At 36.0% G+C, this 21,676-nt stretch overlaps 2 protein-coding genes and 1 pseudogene across 4 annotated transcripts; all 3 read right to left on the bottom strand.

The window, feature by feature from the left end:
* Window positions 1-72: 72 nt before the first annotated feature.
* On the bottom strand, window positions 73-7,067 carry LOC111437515 (beta-amylase 8-like). Its single transcript, XM_023075519.1, has 10 exons — window positions 6,471-7,067; window positions 5,594-5,815; window positions 4,858-4,938; window positions 4,529-4,732; window positions 3,769-3,963; window positions 3,377-3,541; window positions 2,794-3,054; window positions 1,557-1,769; window positions 594-813; window positions 73-314 (listed from the first exon to the last, which is right to left on the bottom strand). Exons 1-10 carry the CDS (start codon window positions 6,882-6,884, stop codon window positions 283-285), a joined length of 2,007 nt encoding a protein of 668 aa, XP_022931287.1. The 5' UTR covers window positions 6,885-7,067; the 3' UTR covers window positions 73-282.
* A 384-nt stretch (window positions 7,068-7,451) lies between these two features.
* Window positions 7,452-10,877, bottom strand: LOC111437619. 3 transcript variants are annotated; one of them, XM_023075670.1, is made up of 7 exons: window positions 10,684-10,876; window positions 10,287-10,548; window positions 8,869-9,897; window positions 8,496-8,690; window positions 8,259-8,410; window positions 7,934-8,044; window positions 7,452-7,730 (listed from the first exon to the last, which is right to left on the bottom strand). In XM_023075670.1, exons 2-7 carry the CDS (start codon window positions 10,476-10,478, stop codon window positions 7,664-7,666), a joined length of 1,746 nt encoding a protein of 581 aa, XP_022931438.1. In that variant the 5' UTR covers window positions 10,479-10,548; window positions 10,684-10,876; the 3' UTR covers window positions 7,452-7,663. The 3 variants fall into 3 exon arrangements, with proteins under 3 accessions (XP_022931438.1, XP_022931439.1, XP_022931437.1); XM_023075671.1 differs by having other exon boundaries at window positions 8,259-8,389; window positions 10,287-10,877; XM_023075669.1 differs by having other exon boundaries at window positions 10,287-10,876.
* Window positions 10,878-13,038: 2,161 nt separating this feature from the next.
* On the bottom strand, window positions 13,039-19,452 carry LOC111437617 (annotated as a pseudogene).
* Between the last annotated feature and the right edge of the window lie 2,224 nt (window positions 19,453-21,676).

Here is a 21,676-nt window from a genome sequence, read left to right as displayed (position 1 = left end):
TTTTTTTTTTTTTTTTTTTTTTTTCTTTTTCTTTTGTGGACCTAAGATGGGGTAGAAGATTTGAAACCTCGATAATATTTTAAACCTACTGAATTTTCCCAGTTAAAAAGTCACTAACAAACTCTAACAGGTAAATTCAAAGCCAGCAACTTGAATCGCATAGAAGATAAAATTTACAATCACTATGCTCTTTTACGAGGTTCGAGACAACAATAGTTTTACCTGATCATGCCCAGAATGATAGCCACTATTTGAAATCCATGCACGAGAGAGAATTTCACTTCAACTGGGCACCAAATCGCCTTCTATCTCGCCTGCAAAAGATTGTTAAAATAGCACCAGAGAAACATATATTATGAATCCAAGTTTCTTCAAAGTTTGTTAAGAATAAATTATGTTAATGACACGGGATTCTTCTCCCCCCCAGCCTACCCAATAAAGTTCTTCGTGATAAAAGATTGGACAAGGGCCTGTTTGACCAGTACTAAGGGCCTGTTTATATGTCTGAATTATAACATATATGTATCAATTAATAGTTTTCTGATGCAACGACCCATTACCCTAAGATAAAGACGAACAAGTTAGATACTTACCATGCATGCACTTAATAAAGTAGTCCAACTCTGGAAAGCAAACCGCTCCTTGAATCAAAGCAGAAGGCTGGCGATATGCAAAGAAAGAGAAATGATGGCGATCAGGGTCACTCCGCGGTTTCGCCATATCGATGATTCTCATATATCCATCTCTGTCATAGCATGAAGGAGAGTTTTCACCAGCTACAGTTAAGCCTCGATCCCACGCTGAATTTAAAATCTGCAGATAAGACATGGAGATTTCTCTTTAAAGGCATTGATAGAGAAGGAAAACATGAGAGAGAATAAACAGTTAAGTTTCAACCTGTTAAAGGTCATTATATAACAAGAAAAAAGGAAATTTGTTTTGAGAACAGTTTTCTGTCATTGTTTTCAAATTTGTCTGTGTTAGAAAATTTTGAAGTTAACATGTACAATTAATATCATTGATCCTACTGAAATTATATCATAATTTACAAATTTGAGATGTTGAATTTTTATTTTTATTTTTTAAGAAAAAAGTATTTACAGTAAATATGCTACAAGAAAAATAAATAAACTTGAATAATATCTAAATAAAAATTTGAAAATTTTATATTCTAAAAAAATAGAATACTATCTTTTATCCAAACAAATGAAGTCAGCATAATGTGGATGGCTCCTAATAACCATAGAATGAAAATTCTCCTTCCAAACAATCTCCCAGATAGGTTGTTCAAAAGACTATTTTGAAACAGATTAGATTTGTTTCTCGATAAAATATGAAAATTGTGATAAAAAAAAAATTAACAATTTATAATTCTATCTCTCTATCTATCTCTAAGATGTTGGATTTTTCAAAACTTTATGGGCATCCGGAAGAGAACTCCTATCCATTAGACTTTATAAAGGCATTAATCAATGGCCAAAAAATCATAGCCAAGGCACCCATAGAAGCTCAATAATCTAAAGAAAAAGCATAAGATACTAAAAAAAATTAGCCACCTGCCAATGCAAACTTTCTGGATCAGCCAATGCATCCCCCTCTTCCTGACCAGCAACTGGCATGCCACAGCAGACGAGTTTGACTATTACAGAGTGTTTCTTCAAAACATCGAAAACAGGGGAGTACCCATCTTGGTTAGAGGGGTTATAAAACCCAGCTGTGAGCTCTGCCGCATGACTAGAAGTCTTGTACCACCAATAAACTGCAGGGATCTGTGCTATCAAAAACATCCATTTAAGAACAGATTTGCAATTAAGTCCATGACTAAAAGCTATAGGATTGATTGATGAACATCAAATATTTCAGGAATTGAACCCAGAAAATGAGAACCAAAGTTGGCAAATAAGTTTATATGGCATGCGGATTGTCTTATAGAAGTTGTTGTATCCATGATTGGAGATTAATTAAGCAAGTAGGGAATACAATGATATATGATGGTTATACCGAGAAAAAAAACTGAAGTATGCGTGGGAATCAGAAACACAGTCGTTATCCCACTGGAATTTTTAGGCAGAATCCCCTAACAAAATATTCATTAATAGTTGAAAAACGTTATTATATATTCTAGCTTCTTCTATATTCACTTAAGCTTCTTCAAATATAAAGGGATGATCTCGGATTGGTGAGTGAATAATAGGGAAGAAAAGAGAGGAGACAGGATGAGAAATTTAAGGATTTGGTTGTCTATGGCCCTCTACATCTACCTCTGGAGAATCAAAAGCTCCGAGATACTCGTTCTCCCTGTTGGAGGACTCTAAACATTAGTAGACTCCTCACTTTCCTCTTCTTCTCGTAACATAATATATAAAACACCCAAATCCTTTCTGCCATTTCCTACATCTGCCCCCAATATTCTCTCTGTTAGCTCAATGTCTAAATCCAAATTGCCAATAGAATATCACTCGCCACTCCCCTTCTCAAGCCTAGCACATGTAACACACAAGGGTGGAGTCCAATTCACCGAATGTTTATCTTACAACCAGCGTTAGGTAGCTACAAGAGAAGATGGCTCAAACGCCAGTCAAATTAACAGAAGCACATCTGATTATGATACTGATTAAAAACAAGTTCTATGAAGGTGACTAATCTAGATCTCGTGGCCTGAAGATAAACTTATTTCTTGAAGGATTAATCACACGAAGGGCACAAGAACAATTTCATGAAAAGTATTACATGTCATTAGCTATGGAAAAAATCTAAAATAAAGCTAAGATTGACCAATGAGATGATTCATACCTTAACAATAAAATTTGTTTCCTCGAAGACGAGGCTTGCGAGAGACAATACATTATCTACATGATATATCAGCGTCTGGGCATACCATTGGAGGAAAAAGCGCCCATAGTAGCTATCGTAATCACCTCGTTCACAGAAGAACCCTGATTCATGTGGTCTAGAATTGTATTGGCCGGCATTATCAGGTCCCCTAGCCCAGAATGAGTGACCACGCAGCCCAGCAGCTTTGCGCAGACTCTGTTGTAGATACTTATCATAACACTGCACATCAAATTCACCAGAGGTAAAATAGGCAATCAGCTATTTAGGTCCCAAAACATAATATCCAATGGTCATAAATTAGTCTGCTTGGTCTTAAAAGGTGATTAGGTCTTGAGAGTCCATTTTTAGGAGTAGTTTTATTACTTTCTAGAGGAACTTAGTGACCAAGAACTTTCAAGTCAATATAAAGCACGCCATTTGTTGACCATCCTAAAACCTGATAGGAGCTTCATAAGATAAGAAACACAATATTTGGATGGCCAATAAATCCAAAGAACAGAGGATTAACATTATGATGGAAGGGATAAACTTTAATAGATACCTGAAACTCACCGATACCAGGATACCTCCATCCCATTCTTTCTGAGAAAGAAGGATATTTTAGTTCTCCAGATGCCCCCAGTCCTACTTCAATTGCAGAGACGAGACCCTCAGCAAACAAATCATTGAACTCTGTATGGAAGCTTCTCATAAAGTCAAAGTAGACCTGAAAACAGTTGAGATTAATTCAGGCACATAAAACTAGGTTATAATTGGGATGATAATGGAAAAGAAGCTTATGGCCAGAACTGAAAACCTGAAAGGAAATACATCATCGAACTTAGAAAATTGTTTAAGTATTCAATCAATTTAAACCAACAAAAGAAATCTAAAGTTATCACAGTTTCACATCCTATAAATTGCGGTATTATTGCACACAAAATAATTCATTACCTCAATGCCAGTTCTTCCTCTTAAAACTCGCTCTTTGTCAATGCCCCAAGACAGACAGTCTTTGTTCCTCCTTCCTTCACGATCGGTGAAGAATATATCTGGATTATCCTTCCCTATCTCCAAAACCCATTGTGGGAGCTTGATGAATGCATCCTCTGATTCAGTTCCTCCACATGCATGGAATGCCATCACGACCTATTGAAATAAATTTCCAGAAGTGATTAGAGAATTATTAGAAATTCAAAATTTTATGACAATTAATCATTAATCACAATGCTCCTAAAGCAGGCTATGCATTCTCACAAGCAAAATCATGTCTCAAAGAAATACCTCTAAAACTGAAGGTGGACAAGGATTCTTATTTTAAATCCAAAATACACAAACAGAAATTTATGCAAGCAGCAAAGAGTCTAAAGGTGACGGTAATCTAAATGGGTGCCTGAGATGTTCGAATACTCAATGAGACTTTGTTCACTTACATATCAGGAGTTAGAATATACATTCAATCTCATGAAGATCAATGCAATGAGATAACAAAAAAAATAATAATAATAAAGGCCAGTCAATAAATTGGGGCTTCTGACAACATATAAATTATGAAAATATTTCTGTGTTGGCAATAAAACAGAAGGGAAACCACCTGCATTAATCAATAGCATATTTACTGATGGGGTTTCTACTACTACTTTGATTTAGATTTCACATGATCTGACCAAGAAACTAACGGAGCCATATGTGCAGCTTATAATGGGGAAACTACCTGCACTTTCAGCTTGAATTCACGTATGATGTTAAAAAGGTCTCTATAGCCAGACCACACATACTTTTGTGGGTTCCAAGCTTCAACAATACCCCACCAACAATCGACAATAACACCATCAACATTTAGTGATTGCAAATGACTTAACTCCTGCCTGACGCCATCAGGGTCAATCAATTGACAGAAGTTGTTAATGATACCAGTCTGGAACAAAGTTGGAATAAATTAGTAATCCAAACTTTGACGAAGTAAACAAGACAAAGAAGGTACACATCTGAAAAAACAAATGAAATAAGAACTGATTAAAACACAAAATAATAACCACTTACAGCAAGCATTACATAAACAGGAACATAAGGAGTGCCTCTGAACTGACTCTCATTCTCCCTAGAGTGAATATCTTGTATAAGCTGCACCAGTTGACCAAAAAATTGCCTTTATCAGACTCATAAGTTTCAAAGAAGATCAGGGAAGCAGAAAAATAGGAAGGAACATGCTTAATACATCACAGGATGTTGATACTGGTCAGAAAGTTTCATACTACTCCCATAATAATTAACTCATTTTATTCAATTATTTATAGTATAGAAGTACAAATTAAAGTGAAAATTTTAAGTAAACTGAAAACATCTGGACAATTTCAAATTTTCATGAATTTCTTAAGTAGCATAGGCAACACGTCATTTTTTTTTTCTTTTTCGTTAACTACAATGGAAGATTTCAGCATGTCTTAGTAGACAGCACCATGTGTACAGAGAGATATCTCCATATGACGAAGGGACTTGTCTTTTTGATAAAAGGACGAAGGGAATAAAATTCATTACTTAGACTCTTTGTTCCATACAAAATATATCAATTTCCATAGTTGTACAATCTTTGTAAAATGAAGAAGCAGAGAATTTCTTATATACCTGATGTGTATCAAGACATCACTTAACCGTGTGAAAGGAAACAAAAGGTTTAAATTTCAGTTATGTAAATCATAATACATTGCTTTTTTAAGAAATCAAACTGGGCACATAAAGTTGGATGGGGGAAAAAGAACTAGCTAGCGAAAAACCTCACCTGATCTTCCAGGCAGTGAGCAGCGTGAAGAGGGCTTGAAGCTGTATGCTTCTCATTCTTTGCATCTCGTTCTGTGATGACAACCGAATCTAAAGATGCTGGAGACAAACTCTCGTCAATTCGGAGAACAGATGGTTGGCAATCTAGTGCTGCTTTAATAGAGCATCCCTTAAAAGAACCGGATGAGATAGGGCTTACACCTGACCTGACTGGAAATGCTGCCTGTTAAGTATTTACAACCAACAATGATCAACGCTTTAGAAAGAATGGATAATACAAAGGATTTAAGCAGCATAGAAACTAGGACGGTCAAATTCAACCATATTTATCATATGATAACATATTTTATATTTTATAATCCTCATTGGCGGACAGGAAGAAGGCAATGTGTTCTGCCTAGATCATCTTCCCCAAGTTAAAACTCCAACACCATCTACGTTGTCTGCTAGTATAAAGCAAACATATATGACAGATACACGAAGGTTTTCCAAGGACTATGGAAATCTATGAAGCATTGCCAGATATCCACACCTAAAATTCAGCATTATTCTTAAATTACTTATTTGTCTGTAAAAGTATCCGTGCAACTGCGAGAATAAGCAAGGAGATAATTCATGCGCCCGCTAAGATCACTCATCACTGAAACTTCATTTATCTTCCTATTTCCTTTTGCAGCATTCATCATTAGTCGTTACGATCTTCTCGTGCTCCATTAAATTATATTCGTTTATTTTCTATTCTTTTAGAGACATCTGAGATCAATCAATAATTGTTGTAAAAAATCCATAAACATATCTAAGTACGAAAAAATTAGCGTCACAATAAACTCTTAAATTGAATTTTTAAAATACATGAAGAGTTGAATAGAAGTGCCAACCCCTTGGGACTGAGAAGGAGGAGTGGAATGCCTGTAGGTGGTGCCGTCGGTCTCGACAACCCAGCCAGCCTCCCTAGCAAGTGCGGCCAGCACATCGTTCATATCAGCGCGAGCAGGGAGGGGGAAGTTACCATACTGGCGGAGTCCCGCCAGTATTCGACTGGTAATAGCTCGGCGATGGCGCTCGCGAAGCTTAGTCCGCTCTTTTTCTTTCTCTCTCTCTCTCTTTGCCTTACCGCCAGTAGCAGCAGCCGTGGTACTAGTCGGTCCCATGGCAGCAGCGGTGGCGGCAAAACCACGAGGACGACGAGGCGGCGGCGGAGGTTGAAGTTGATGCGATAAGTAGTCGGAGCCATGATTGGCTTGGGGCTGAAGATCTTGATGGAAACTATCGTCGTTTAAGCTGCCGCTCATCTTAGTCGAATTCTAGCAGCTTACAAACAATTTCGAATTACATTGATTCGTTCGAATCAGTAACCCTCAAGAATTCCGATTGCAGCTCTCCTCTGCGTCCATCTCTCCCGGCAAGACGAGCGCGCCTTCGCCTCTCACTCAAAAGCTGATGCTAGCAAACAAACAAATCTCTGCCCTCCCTTGGCCTCTCACTCATTTATGTATACAACAATTATAAAATTTTCAATTAATTTAGAGTATTTTAATTTTAAAATAAATTTCCTTACTAAAACTTTTTTAAAGTAAAAATAATATATATTATTTTAGCCACTATAGTTTAATTTAAATATTTTAAAATAATAATAATAATTTCCATACACTTAAAACAATTAAAATATATTTTCCAAGGGGAATGAAGATTTTTTTTTAAAAAACTAAGATTAGAGGTCAATTTTAAAATTTATTAAAGAAAATTTTGGATATTTAAAATACAGTTTAATTTATCATTCTCAAACTGAAGAAAAGAAATTAAAAAAAAAACAAAAAACAAAAAATAATTCATTAAAAAGTAAATTATGCCCTTAGAAATAAGAAAGAAAAAAAGGCTAATATATTTCTCGAACTGCTGAATCCTCCACTTCCATTACATACAACAGTCTAGCAAGTTCATCCTTATAGAACAAAAAACATGAATATTTCATCATCTTTTTCAAACCCTTACAGTTTTCTAGCTAGCAGCCATCACTCGATTTCTAAGCATACACAGAAGACAGCACGTTTTGGATGGAAACGAATTGTTTTCACTTAACATCGTCTGATGACGCATCAGATCTGCTGCATATGTCCCCTCGACAGAGCGGGCACACCCTGTATAATACCACGCAAAGGCGAGTCAGAACGATCGAGTTTTGGATGCATCGACCGAGTCAATAGTAAGATTCATTTATTTGATCATGTGAAGTCAGGCCTACCCCATGTATGATATGTACTAGATGACTAGTGTATGATGATATGTACTGATTTTTATACAGTTCAAGAAGCAAGAAAACGGTACATGGACCCGATAATACCTGTGGATCTCCTTCAGCCACTTGTCGACACATGCTGCGTGAAATTCATGATGGCAAGGCAACACTCTCATGCTATCCCCTTCCTCGTACTCAACCAGGCATATGTAGCATCTGTAGATTCATAATACGGAGAGCGGTTACACAAGAACACATCAGACACATGTCGAGATAAGACATGAAACAGTTTGTGCGAAAAGGGAATGAAGAGGTTGGCATAACTTAATGAATATATGTGGTAAGAATGTCTTAAACACGAAAGAAGCGTTCAATCGTGTCGAACACACGATAGAGTGCATAGAAAATAGAAATTAAGGTAAATGCTTACTGGGCAGCTTCCTCGTTTTGATGCTTTTGCAACTTGGAATGAAATTTAACAGGCAAAGAATCTACAACAGCGTTCGGAGCAGGCAGAGAGCCAAAAGAAGACGCGGGGCGGGAGGATAAAACTACAGATTGCTGGTGAATTTCATCCAGAACCTAATTAAAATGAGTACAGAGATTCAACTAGTATAGATAAAATGTGAGGAAACTAAGCAGAGAAGGTGATAATATATGAGTTTACCTCAAATAAGGCTTCAGCTAACATTACAATTCTTGATATACTGGCTCTAGCACTTGTGTTATCGTTTACGTTTGTGTCACGATTGTTGATACGACAAGTACAATGACTGGTTCTATGTTGACCGGATAATATGCACGATCTCTCGTGCCCAGATAGGTTCTCAAAGCGACTTCCCAACCGCTGTAAGGCACGAACCTGCATGAAAGTGGATTAAGAGAGGAAAAAGAATACGAGATACCTAGAATTAGTTTTGTACCCGCCCCCGCCCGCAAGGTGCAATATTATGAAATATGACCAAACATTACACTAACTATATACTATTGCCTATCTACCATAGCGTAAAAATGAACTCCATCAAGAATAATTACAAAACCTGGGACCGTATTCGTCTTCTCCGTTCGAGGAAATTTGATCTGTGTTCCAGCAGATCATGATATCTAGCTTCTCTAGGTCGTGTAGTTTCCATTTCAAAACCTTGGGTGCTGAACAATGAACTGGATAGACTAGAAGCTGGATAACCCGATGTTGTTGGCGAGGTCATAGCATTATCTACGGATGCCAACGCCCTCGTCTCAGCAGTCCAGACATGTCCACCATCACCACTGTGACTTGCATCTCTCTCTTCACCATCTTGTTGTGGAGGACAAAATGTGAAATCAGACAATGATGATCTACGAAGAACTCTATCACGCAGTCTTCCAACACTAAGGGTCCGACTGAAACGAAAATTGCGTTCAACCGGTTCCCTAGATCCAGTCCGCCTGTCAGGTTGTCTAATCTCACTGCTTTCATTTTCAGGTAGAGTTTGAGCATGGGAAAGGTTTCCAACTGACTGATTGTCTTGTAAGTTATCAGAAAGACTCAAATTTTGTGTATTTAGCCTAAAATTGGCATGACTATCTCCATAACATTGAGCACGAGTTGCACTAGCCAGCGACACAGGAAGCACGTCACTACCTTGCTGAGTTTCATCTTGAGCACCCAAGCCTCCAGCAGGTCTGTCTGATAAATGAAGCTCGGCTTCATCGTTCAACATTGAAAGATTTGTTGAAGACACAGGAAAAGATCTAGATGATCCTAAACTGCTTGCTCTACTAAGTCTGAAGCTTATATTACCAGGAATGAAACTAAAGCGAGAAAGGAAGTTACTCGAAGGGTTCAACGATTGCAGGGACGATACACGAGCAGAGGTACTTCCAGCTCTGGGAGCTGCTGCTGCAACAGCAACACCTGCTTGATCCCATCCATCAAACTCAACATTTGATGATACGCAAGGCATTTCAAGAGATTCCTCAGCTTTGACCCTTCTGTAACCCTCGATTTTCATCTGATCATTAGCTTGATCAGTCTGATTTGCAGATGAATAATCATGAGCATTCTTTTTGTTCTCACTTTTACAATCCTGCAGAATGATTCATAAACCAGGATAACTTAACTAACATTATTAAGATTTCAGACTGCACATCAGAAAATCAAATAACTAAATAAGTTCACTTCTCCATGGAAAAATGCTTCGAATTAACTCAGAAAACTCATCAAAAGGGCCCATTCATACGAGTTATAATGAAACATAGCTCAGTTTATTTATGATTTAGCACTTGTGATCAAAAAATTTCATACAACCCACAAGTAAAATATCGACGGCTAAACCTAAAAAAAAAAACCCCACAAAGATGCAGAAATTTGAATCTCAACAATCTTTCTCCGCCCACCCCCATTGAATCAGTATCATCAATAAGACAACAACAAAAACCAACTTTCCATCTCAAAAAAGGGGGGGAAATCACGTACATTATCGTCATTGTCGCTGTGGTGCGATCCAGAGGGGGTACCGAGGCAAGCAGACTGGAAAACTCTACGGCCTTTGGATCTCCCCCTCCGGATTCTCCCAGAACATGAGAGATTCGCCGCCGCCGCCGACGGTGGTGGCGGCGGCGGCGGCGGCGGCGAACTACTCGACAACTTACTCCCACTGGCTCCCATTCCTCGCAACCAAGGCCGATTCTTACTCCATGAAAAATGCGAAAGAGGCAAAGATTGGAACAACACAGATCTAGAAGGAGTCCATAAACGCAGATTTGAGATTAATGTAAGATTAAAAGTAAGAAATAAGAACTGGAAAAGTAAGAAAAAGGGGAAAGCGTGGGATTGGAATGCATATAGTGATGAGTAGATGGAAGAAAGAGACAAAGTAACTTGCAGAACAGAGACGTGGAAATGGAGTTCCTTTCTTGGTGTACAGATTATTGATTATCCAAATGCTAAGCAAAGGAAACGAACGGAACTGAAGTAGAGAGTAATTTCCAGTGCGAATTTAATGATAGATTAGATATTGATTTTCAGATTGAAAAACGAAGAACATGGCGCTTTCTCAGCCCCCGTTCAGGGGAAAAAATTCAAACACCCGACCCCTTCGAAAATTGCACCCGTGGGCCACTGGGCCCAATTCCGTACTTTCTTCTTGGGCCTTCCCTTGTCTTCCGGTTCGGATCTTCCAGTCAATTTTGGTTGTATTTTTTGAAGTTCTGGTGGCAATATGCCATGAATAATTGTATTTAATCCAAGTACATCAATGATTATTGCTAATCTATCAACAGGTGTATCAATAACTCAATAAGGTAATGATTTCAAGTACATTGTATCAGCAATCGTTTTAAATATAATTTCAAAAATAATATCTATGTATCCACGGTTTATAAATTGTGACAGCTCAAGCCCACCACTCGTAAATATTGTCCTCTTTGAGTTTTTCCCTTTTGAGGTTCCTTTCAAGATTTTTAAAACGCGTATGTTAGGGAGAGTTTCCACACTCTTATAAAGAATGTTTCGTTCTCTTCTCCAACTGAACTGATGTGGGATCTCACAATCTATCCCTTCAGGGCCCAACATTCTCATTGGCACTCATTCTCTACTCCAATTGATGTGGGACCTCCAATACGCCCTCTTCGAAACTTAGCATCCTTACCAGTATATCGTTTGGTGTCTGGGTCTGATGGGGTCTAATACTCGTTCGAAAGCATATTAATATATAGGGCGTATGTTTGAATGGTATATGAATAGTGATTGAAAAGTGAAATTTGAAGTATAAAAGATTTTGGAAAAGGTCCCTTAATTCCCTGGTTTTGAATATTGCTACTATAATACAATCATTATCCACCTACTTAGGGAAACTATATGTATTCAAAAAGAGGGATTATTTGAAAATGGAGCAATAATTCAAACACCTCTCATACAAACATCACATCTTTTGAGGATTTTCAGAAAGATATCGCTTATATTTATATGGAAGCATACAATTTTAAATTAATTCAAGGTTGGAAGGAAAATGGGTATTTAATATATAAATACAAAACAACACCAAATTTGAAAATTAAATAAATCAAAAGATGAAACTTTTGGCACATGGAGAGAATCTTCGTCCATGAGAGCCAATCTTCAAATTTGGTGAAATGATTGTATATTTTTTATTCTCTTTTTTGGGTCACAAGAAATATGATTTGGATATTTGACCCCTTTTTCTCTTCTTCTCATTTGTGTAATATATTGTTTTGTGACTTAAAAAAAAAAACAAAGGGTATTGTTTTTTCTTACTAAAGAAATAAGAATAGAGGAATGGAAATCGAAAAAAATGCACTACTAGCCGTTTAGTATTGAAAAGTTTGAAATTGTATCTGCCAAAGTCCACCGCTAGTAGATATATAGTGTCCGCTTTAGCCTGTTACGCATTGCTGTGAATCCCACGATAAAATGCGTCTCGACTAGGGAGAGATTTTCACACCTTTATAAAAAACATGTTTCATTCACCTTTCTAACCGAGGTGGGATCTCACATCAATTTTTTTTAATAAAAAAATAGGGGAAAAAAACGTTTGAAAAGTATTTTTCTCGCTGGTTTTTACCTTTTCATTTTTCTCGAGGGGTGTCTTCCTATGAGATTTCAATAAAGCACGTGGTCCATTGAGACATTAAAAAAGCGCACACCAAACATTATGTTTTGTGGTCCAGTTCTAATCTCTAAAATGGCTTTGAAGAGACTAGACATTTCAAAGAGAGAGCAATGATTTAAAATTATAACATCCGTAGAGCTAGAATCAAGAACGAAGCAGAACGTCGAATCTACTTATCGAAGAAAGAGATCATTAAACCTATGAAACTGAGCCAAGTTGTGGTAACGCAGAGAATGCAGGCGCTATCTGTACAATGGTTTATTGTGCAGAACAAAGATAAAACTCTAATAAAATAATGCTGCTAAAAACTTATCTTCAGCTGCCGCTCCCTATGAATCAAAGAATGTGTTAGGATCGCACAAAGCACACACGATCAAGATAAATACAAAGAATAGGAGAGAGAAAGTTCAAAAAGAATACAGAAAATGAAGACGGTCTAATGAGATATATATAATTTCAGTTTACGAAATACATATTTAACCTACCAGATATAATCTACTAAATATATCTCTACCAAATCTTTATCAATACCTACCATATATGCTCTGAATCCCGAGTAATAGATAGTAGTTCTATAGTTTCATAACAGTCAAAACCGAGGTCCAAAGCTTAAAAATATATTCATTACTCTAGTGCAATTCTACATCAGTTCATACAAGGTTTTACTTCAAGGCAACTAAAGATTTTTCCTGCCTAACTGCCCAGATAACTGATCGGCAGACGCCATAGCGCGAGACGCTGCTGCAATCGAGCCATCATACCTGTAAGGATTTAAGAGGACTTCTTTTTTAGAAAAGAAAAAAAACACACATAAACGAGAATCTTCTGTTCTTTGAACTTTATCGAGTCTCTACCAATGCAAGAAATTTTTGGATAAGTGGGAAAAACAAAGCAGTTTTTAGCAGTAAACTATACTTACATAGCAACCAAAATAAAGGCTGTTGTTTGCACTATAACAACGCCTTCACCAGCATGCTTTATAGTGTTCATGCACCTTGCACAAAACCAATTCTCATGGACTGATGTCATTATGTCTGAAATAAAGTTCTATTAAGGTTAGATTCGTGCGTATAAAAACCAACCTATAATCCAGCATGAGTTGCAGACAAACAATTCCAAATATTGCCAGGTCCATTCTGTGGTTGCTATTATATGAGAATATTACATGCATATTATAAAGAAACAATTTCACTGATTGATGGTATGAAGATGAGAATATTATCTTAAAAGCAGTCGCCCCAACTTCAAAGGTAAAGACAGAAAAGCCTAGTTGAAATCAGAAATGTTCCGGAAAAGCATTGTTCTTCTGTTATTCAAACTCACTGCGAAGTTTTTTCTTTTTTCACTTTTTGCAATTCCTTTTGGCTCAACAGATAATATCTTATCCTGCCCTCGTACTTTAAAATAAAATTATTGCTCTACTTTCTTTTTTCCACAACTCCGGATGATTTTGAGGCCTCCGACACCTTTTTTTGGGTTCTCCCCTATTTTCGGGCTGCTAAATTTGGGTGGGTCTAAGCACGGGAAAAAGAATATACATCTTTATACACATGAGCCTATGACCGTTTTTCAAGGATGACAATGTAATAGCTCAATCCCACTGCCAGCGGATATTGTCTTCCTTGGGCTTTCTCTTCTGGGCTTCCCTTCAAGGTTTTAAAACGCATCTGCTAGAAAAAGGTTTCCACACCCTTATAAGGTATGTTTCGTTCTCCTCTCCAACCGATATGGGATCTCACAATCCACTCCCTTCAGGGTGCAGTGTCCTCGCTAGCACACTGCTTGATGTCTGGCTTTGGTATAATAGCTCAAGCCCACCATTAACAAATATTGTTTCTTTGGACTTTCCCTTCTGGACTTCTCCTCAAGGTTGGAGAGGTTTCCACGCCCTTATAAGGAATGCTCCGTTCCCCTCTCCAACCGATGTGGATCTTACGGACAATAACTAACATGATGCCTTAACTAATCTTAAATTAACTCTCACTTTACACACATAATAATGTAGCGTTAAACAATAATGTTTGAATATTGACATCAATTCAAGAAAACAAAATGTTTAACAGAAGAAATGAACGAAAAGCACAAAAGAACACTTACATTGATTTGAGCCGATGCTGAAACTCTCATTTTGGGGTTTGTCACGTTTGATGAAATCGATAAACTGATTCAGTTCTATAGGATTAAGCAATATTCCTTCTTGTTCTGCACTGAAGGCCAAACACCAAACAAGCTCTTAGAGCTTCCAAAACAGGTTTAAATGAAAATACAGAGAAGAACCACAGCCAGAAGATTCATGTTTCAAAGACAGAGATTGAACTAGAAAAAAACTGGGACAAATTAACTTCTAGAATTATATAACTGGAAGTTATAGCACAACCAAATCCCTAACAGTTAGAGCTAGTTCCAACCCTAACCCTAATCCCAAATATGGACTTAGAACTACGCGATTAGAACTTGTAAAATTATGAAAGACAGTAGAATTAGCATAATAAGTAAAAATTAGGAAAAGATGAACTACTTGGAGATAAAAACAATTCATTACGAAATATGCTTATTGAATTTGAAAATTGTTTAATCTCAGAAAACAAAAGATTTTGCAATCGCCAAGAACCCTATACAAGAACGAAAACAGAAAATTGAAAGTAATGAGTACAATCAAATCGGAAATGAAGAGTGCTTACATGGTCGAAAGCAAACGGGAAGGTCCAGTAGGATCATAATTGATCAACAGAGCAGCTTTCAATGGCTGACCTACGACAAACAAACAAACATCCATTAAAATCGTATTTGAGCACATCAATATTCTATACGAATTGAAAATGGCGGTCGGTGTTGGTTACCGAAGGTGCCAATGCTGCCGGAAGCCCATTTGTCCCAAGCTTTGCGGACGAATGCCCAATCCATTTAAATGAACCAGTGAGCTCTGGCAAAGATCTCGCGAGTCGTAAATGGCTGAAAATTTGGAAGACTTTTCCCGGTGTGACTAGATTTTTTTTAATTATAAATTTAGAAATTTAAATCTAAAATTATTTTTAATACACATCTAATTCTTCTAAATTAAATTAATACTTTAAATCTCGATTTTTATATCATGAAAATTCATTTAAATGATTTTAAGCCTTTTATTTTAAAAACATATTTTAAAAATAAATAACGAGAAATTTTTTATTTCAAATTGTATATAAAAAGTTTTAGTTTGGAGAAATTTTAATACAGTCCGTACAAATTATCGATTCATCAATTAATATTTTTATACTCATTAGGATTTTTATTAGTTAAATTATGATGAAAATTTCACAATAAAAAATAATAATAATAATTTTTTATGAACCCCAATCAAAAACTAAATTTTACAGTATTTCAACGAAAGGGTTCTTGTTCATGGCTTATTGCCTATTTGAGTATTTTTATTTTTTATTTATTTCTTAAGTTATATCAGGTGAATATTAAATGCTCAAAACAATGAATATAAAAAAATACCAAATATAAGGAAATATTAATTTTCATATAAGAGAAATCTACAAAGGTTCAAACAATCATTACAATGTAAGGTGATAGATTTCCATTGAAGAGAAATCCACGTTTAATCTTCAACAATATGGCAATGCTAAGCCAGACGATGAGTTTGGTGCAGCCAATGGCCTTCCGTTCTTATTTTCAAGACTTGGATGAATGATGATTCCATCTGTCGTGAATGGCATTCAAATTTTAAACTATATCATTTCTTATCGTAAGTTATAACGTAATTGTTGTAATAGATCCCTCATTCGAGGTTGTCTTTTGCTTCGAAAATGCGGTTGTGGCATGTCGGGTTGCACGGGTAAGGACAATCGATCTTCTGGAACGGACTCCTGTCGAAATACCAGTCTCCAACTGCCTTTGCAATGGTCTGCATATTCCAATTCATGAAAAGAGTTGGTATAGTTTGAAGAACAATGGCAAAGGCAATGGCATTCATGTTGATTACTTACCGTCTTACTCAGCGTGGGAGAGTCTGCTCGTAGCCATGTCTCCTGCGTTTCCGTTTGGCAATGAGCATAGCAAGAATCTATGAACAATCCTCTAGATAAAGAACTTCCAACGCCATTCAATGCACTCAAGAACTGAACCCTGAAATCTAATCCAAAACCAGAAAGATTAGAATAAAACACTTTCTCAAACAGTTTGAAGACTGCTGAGCTTGATGTTCTACTACCTTGCATGGTTCGTAGCTGAATAGGCGAGCAGTTCTTGATGTCGAGCTTGCAGCTGTGCCAAGTACCGTGCGGATCGGCAACGCCGGGCGCCAGTATGTTCTTGATCTGGATGGTGGTTTCAAGAACATGATGATTCAGAAACAATTGATATCAAAAGTTGGGGGCTTTACATGTTTTAGATGGGCTAATTTTGCTAACCTGCCATGAATCATAGGCTGCATTTACAAGAAATATTGGTGTCTGAATGAGCTGAACCACGTTTTGGGGAAAGAAACACTGCAGAAATTTGCTTGGAAAGCATTAATAAACAGTCCGGAAGTTCAACAAGAAGCTCAAAAAGATAAGTTACTTACCATCTCTGGTTTCATTTTTGATGTGCATGATATAGGCAAATTCTTAGCAGAAGCCTGAACAATTTTGAGAAAACAAGCACAATTGAATATACACTAATGCAATTGTACGCATGGAGAAATGAGAGAGATAGGCAAAAGGAGCATACATGGGTAGCAACTACGTCGCTGTAGAAGTCCGCGATGTGCTGTGTGCCAGAGACATCTTTCCTGGTATTTACATTATTACATTAGATCAACACGAAAAATTTACCGGTAACAGTCCAAGCCCACTGTTAGTCGATATTGTCCACTTTGACACGTTGCGTACCGCCGTCAGCCTCACAATTTTAAAACGTGTCTACTAGGGAGAGGTTTCCTCACCCTTATATGGAATGATTCGTTCCCCTCTCCAACTAATGTGAGATCTCACAATCCATCCTCCTTGGGGACCCAGCGAGGGTGTCTGGCTATGATACCAATTTAACGGCCCAAGTAGATATTGTCTACTTTGACACATTATGTATAGCCGTCAGCCTCACAGTTTTAGAACGTGTCTACTAGGGAGAGGTTTCCACCCCTTATAAGAAATGCTTTGTTCCCATCTCCAACAAATGTAGGATCTCACATTCTCCGTTTTAAAAAATCTTGGGGGAAGCCCGAAACAGAAAGCCCAAAGAACACAATATATGCTAGCGGTGAACTTTGACTATTACAAATGGTATCAAAGCCAGATTCCGGATTGTGTATCATCAATGACACTATGCCCCACATCGGTTGGAGTGCGAAACGAATCTCTCCCTAGCAAACGCGTTTTAAAAATTTTGAGAGCAAGCTCGAAAGGGAAAGTCCGAAAAAGACAATATCTACTAACGGTGGATTTGGAATATTACACGAACAAAGAAAGACAAGATAAAACAAGCAACACGAGCTTACGCGTTAATGAAGTATCCAGCATCTGAGAGGCACTTTACTTTAGTAGTAGAAGGAAGTAGAGATTTGAAATGATCACAATTCAAAATCGAACTTAATCCGCCCGCGGAACAACCGGAGAGAATAGCCTATAGTATCAGCAACATCAGATAGATCCCTAATGATTATGATGTGTATAACAAAGAAGAAAGTTCAGTTCATACGTTCTTCGCATTCTTCATTCCTTTGGCGAGTAAGTTATCAATGATAGCACGAAAAACTCTTGCTCCTCTGAAATGCAGATTGGTAGCCTGATCCAAAGATTCATCACTATTTCAGAAATGAATCTAAACTTTAATCTCGAAACAATTGAGACTTACAGGATCAACCGCTTCAACATCTCCAGTGAAAGAAGATCCATCACAGTACCGAACCTTGATTCTGTTCCAGTTATAAAAATCTGTGGCGTGGAAGAATTGTTGGTATAATTGAGATAAAGAGTGAACCGATCAATCAAATCATATTGTTCATCTAAGGCCAAACCTGGATTGAATTTTTGTTTATTGGTCAAAATCCCCGAGAACGCAAGAACTTTAACCATTTTCCTAGACGAGCCTAAACGAGTGTCCCTGCGTTGGAGACAGGTCGTGACATTGTTGCACCATCCTCCTCCCTGTGAATCAAATGAAGTTGAAATTACCACAACAAACACTTAATTTCTTCAGCTCTGAGAGAAAGAACAAACCTCGAGTTGTATCAACCAATTATCGATCCCAGCGCCGAACCCTTCGCTGAAATGATACGCTGGAGGACTTCCATCCAAACAAACTGCACGGTTGCTCACAAATCACGAAACCAATAATGAAACCAAAAGTGATTTCAAGATGCTCGAGTTTCTTACCGCCTCCTTTGATACCAGCTTCTTGAACATAAGTAATCCCCACATTAATACACTGTGTTCTAAGGAAAAACTGCAGAGATGCAACCAAGAATAGCCATAAACCGAAGTCTTCTCTGGCCATCTTCTTCCTGCACAGATAGCCAATAGCCATTCACATAACAGCTACGATAAAAAATCCGAAAAAAATAAGAATCTAGAAATGGATTCATCTTGTTTGTTCATCAACAACCAACGCAAATGAAATAAAACAAGAACAAACAAGAAATCTATTGAAAAATCAACACATTACACACATCAAACACAGAGGAAGAGACATAGAACTGAATAATCAGACAGAAGATTAACTAAATAACACAAGAAATAGCTTAACAACGAAGGGAAACAAAAAAGTAGATTCAAGAAAGAAAACGCACATGAAAATGGAACAATAATTAGTGGAAACAAGAAGAACCCAGCAGCATTCATAAAAGAAGAAAAAGAAAAGAAAAGTTTCCTCAAAATACCTGAAACAGAAAGCGAAGAAGAAAAGTCAGGAATGGAGAATCAAACGGCTTTAATTTTTCTTGGTAACGAAGGATCTTGAGAGGTTTAATGGGGGAAAATGGGAGCCGGGTTGTTTGTTACTTCTGGAAATCGAAATGTTTATATAGGAGAATATAGAGATGTTGTTAATAACAGTATATCATATTTACAGGCCATTCCGATTTTGAGCGTCCAACCCGATAACCGACACACATACCCAAATGCGAACGCCAATTAAATGTTTAATTTTAGTTAATATATTTTTAATAAACAGTTTTTATAGTTAGTTTATTGTTTTTTTTTATATATAAATAAAGTTAGCGTTTATTAGTATTCTTCCTAATTTTAAGAATATATTTATTATTTACGTACCATCTTCCATTACATATTATTCAAATAATTTAGATTTTAAAAAAATTAAATGAATAAGTTTAATTTAAACAAAATTTCAATGTAAAAATAAATAAGATATTTGACTGTTTCGCTGACCCGACCTGACCCGAATTCTGCTGACAGAAATGGCGAATCTTTGCGTTGTGGGCCCTACGCGCTCCGTCTCCAATGTGCTACATAAATGTGGTGAAGTGAAAAAGAAAGTAATAATAATACGAGAAATTATTCGGTGGATGGATGACCACTGTATCATTTTTATACTGCTTCTCTATTTGTTTTATTTTATTTTATTTTAAATTGAGAGTAGAGTTGGTCGAGAATAAATTCCCAAATGTTCTTCCTTCTTAGAATTACAAATGTTTTGAAATTTTAAAATTTATTATATCTCAATTAATTTTATATAATATGATTGGACTATTCTTTTTAATATTATAATTTGATTCTCACATGTGTTGCAGTTGTTTTATCCTCCTAAAAACTAAATTTAATAAAATAAAAAACTAATGGTATATTATTATATAACACAATTTAACAATATGATTATAAATTAGATCAGATTTTTGTTATATATTAGAATTTGCAGCCTACATAAAATATTTGTATATTTATTAAAAATATGATCAAATATTCGAGTTTTATTCCATAATTAAAAAAAGCAAAGAATTATTTACTTGTTCTTCTATTTTAAAGAAAATCCTTTACTTTTTGAAAAGGTTATCTTCTTTATGAAATTTTTCATTGATTGAAAATTGAATCTATTTAATTAAAGGTTGTATTTGAAACTTTTAATTTACCGAAAAAAAATCATTTAAATCGATTAAATAAATATAATTGGTCTTTTCTCTATTAACTTTTAAGCGTTTTTATCATAAAAGAAAAAAAAAAGAACAAAGGCACGGAAATAAATAGGAACTTTTACTTATTAATATAAGGCTATTTTTTATTTATGAAAAAAGAAAAGAGAAAAAAAAATGAAATTCTATGGGAATTATGTATTGATATTAATTTGAGTATGAACAAGGAAAATGTTGGCTAATTTATCAGAGACAAAAATTGAAAAAAAAAATGGAGGGATTAAATGGAACAAATTCTAAAGAAAATTGTATTTTTATTTATTTTTTATTTCGCGATCGTAAATATGATTAAATCGTTGTGCATAATACGCCCACGAGGGGAGGGGGAATCGGATGCATTACAGCTTGAGTCACCAATGGATGATCGTGATCATGGGCGATGGAAATGGACGGTGAGGATGTGTGATGCGTGAAGAAAGTGATTGACGGTGATCGGGTGGAGTGGGGGCCTAACTTTATGGTCATAGTCCGCCGCAGACAATTCCTGCCGCCTCCCATCAACTTCGAAAAGCTGTTCTCCAATAAACGCGTCAATTTTTGCTCCCCACCCCCCATTTTTTTTAACCTAAGTTATAATTTACCCCCATAAACTTAAAAAAGGTAATACTTTTAAAACTTTTAATTTTATATTTTCAAATGATTTATAATTTTAATCTATTTTTTATTACCTTTTATATAAGAAATGTGATATTAAAAAAATAACTAAATCTATTTCAAGCCTCCAGAATAAATTGAATTAAATAAGTTGAGTATGAAAACAACAAAATAATAATAATGATAATAATATATATATTCGTCATCTATGATAAAAATGTGATATTTTATGTTTGTTGATAAAAAAAAACGGTAATAATTTGAATTTATGGTATATATTATTATTTTCAAATCGACACATTTAAATATTTAAATATATAATTGTTGAATCTACGTCCTTATATATATTTTTATTATTTTTTTAGTTTAGTAAAAAATAATGATAAATAATTGAGCTCTGTTTCAAACTGAATAATAATGTACATGACTAAAATAGCCAGTGGGTTGTACTTGTGGACAGAAGTCAAAATGCATATATATATATATATATATATATATATATATATATATATATATATATATATATATATATAT

The sequence above is a fragment of the Cucurbita moschata genome, unplaced genomic scaffold, assembly GCF_002738365.1.
Source record: "Cucurbita moschata cultivar Rifu unplaced genomic scaffold, Cmos_1.0 Cmo_Scf00064, whole genome shotgun sequence".
NCBI classification, from domain to species: Eukaryota; Viridiplantae; Streptophyta; class Magnoliopsida; order Cucurbitales; family Cucurbitaceae; genus Cucurbita; species Cucurbita moschata.
This window is presented reverse-complemented; position numbering and strand designations above follow the sequence as displayed.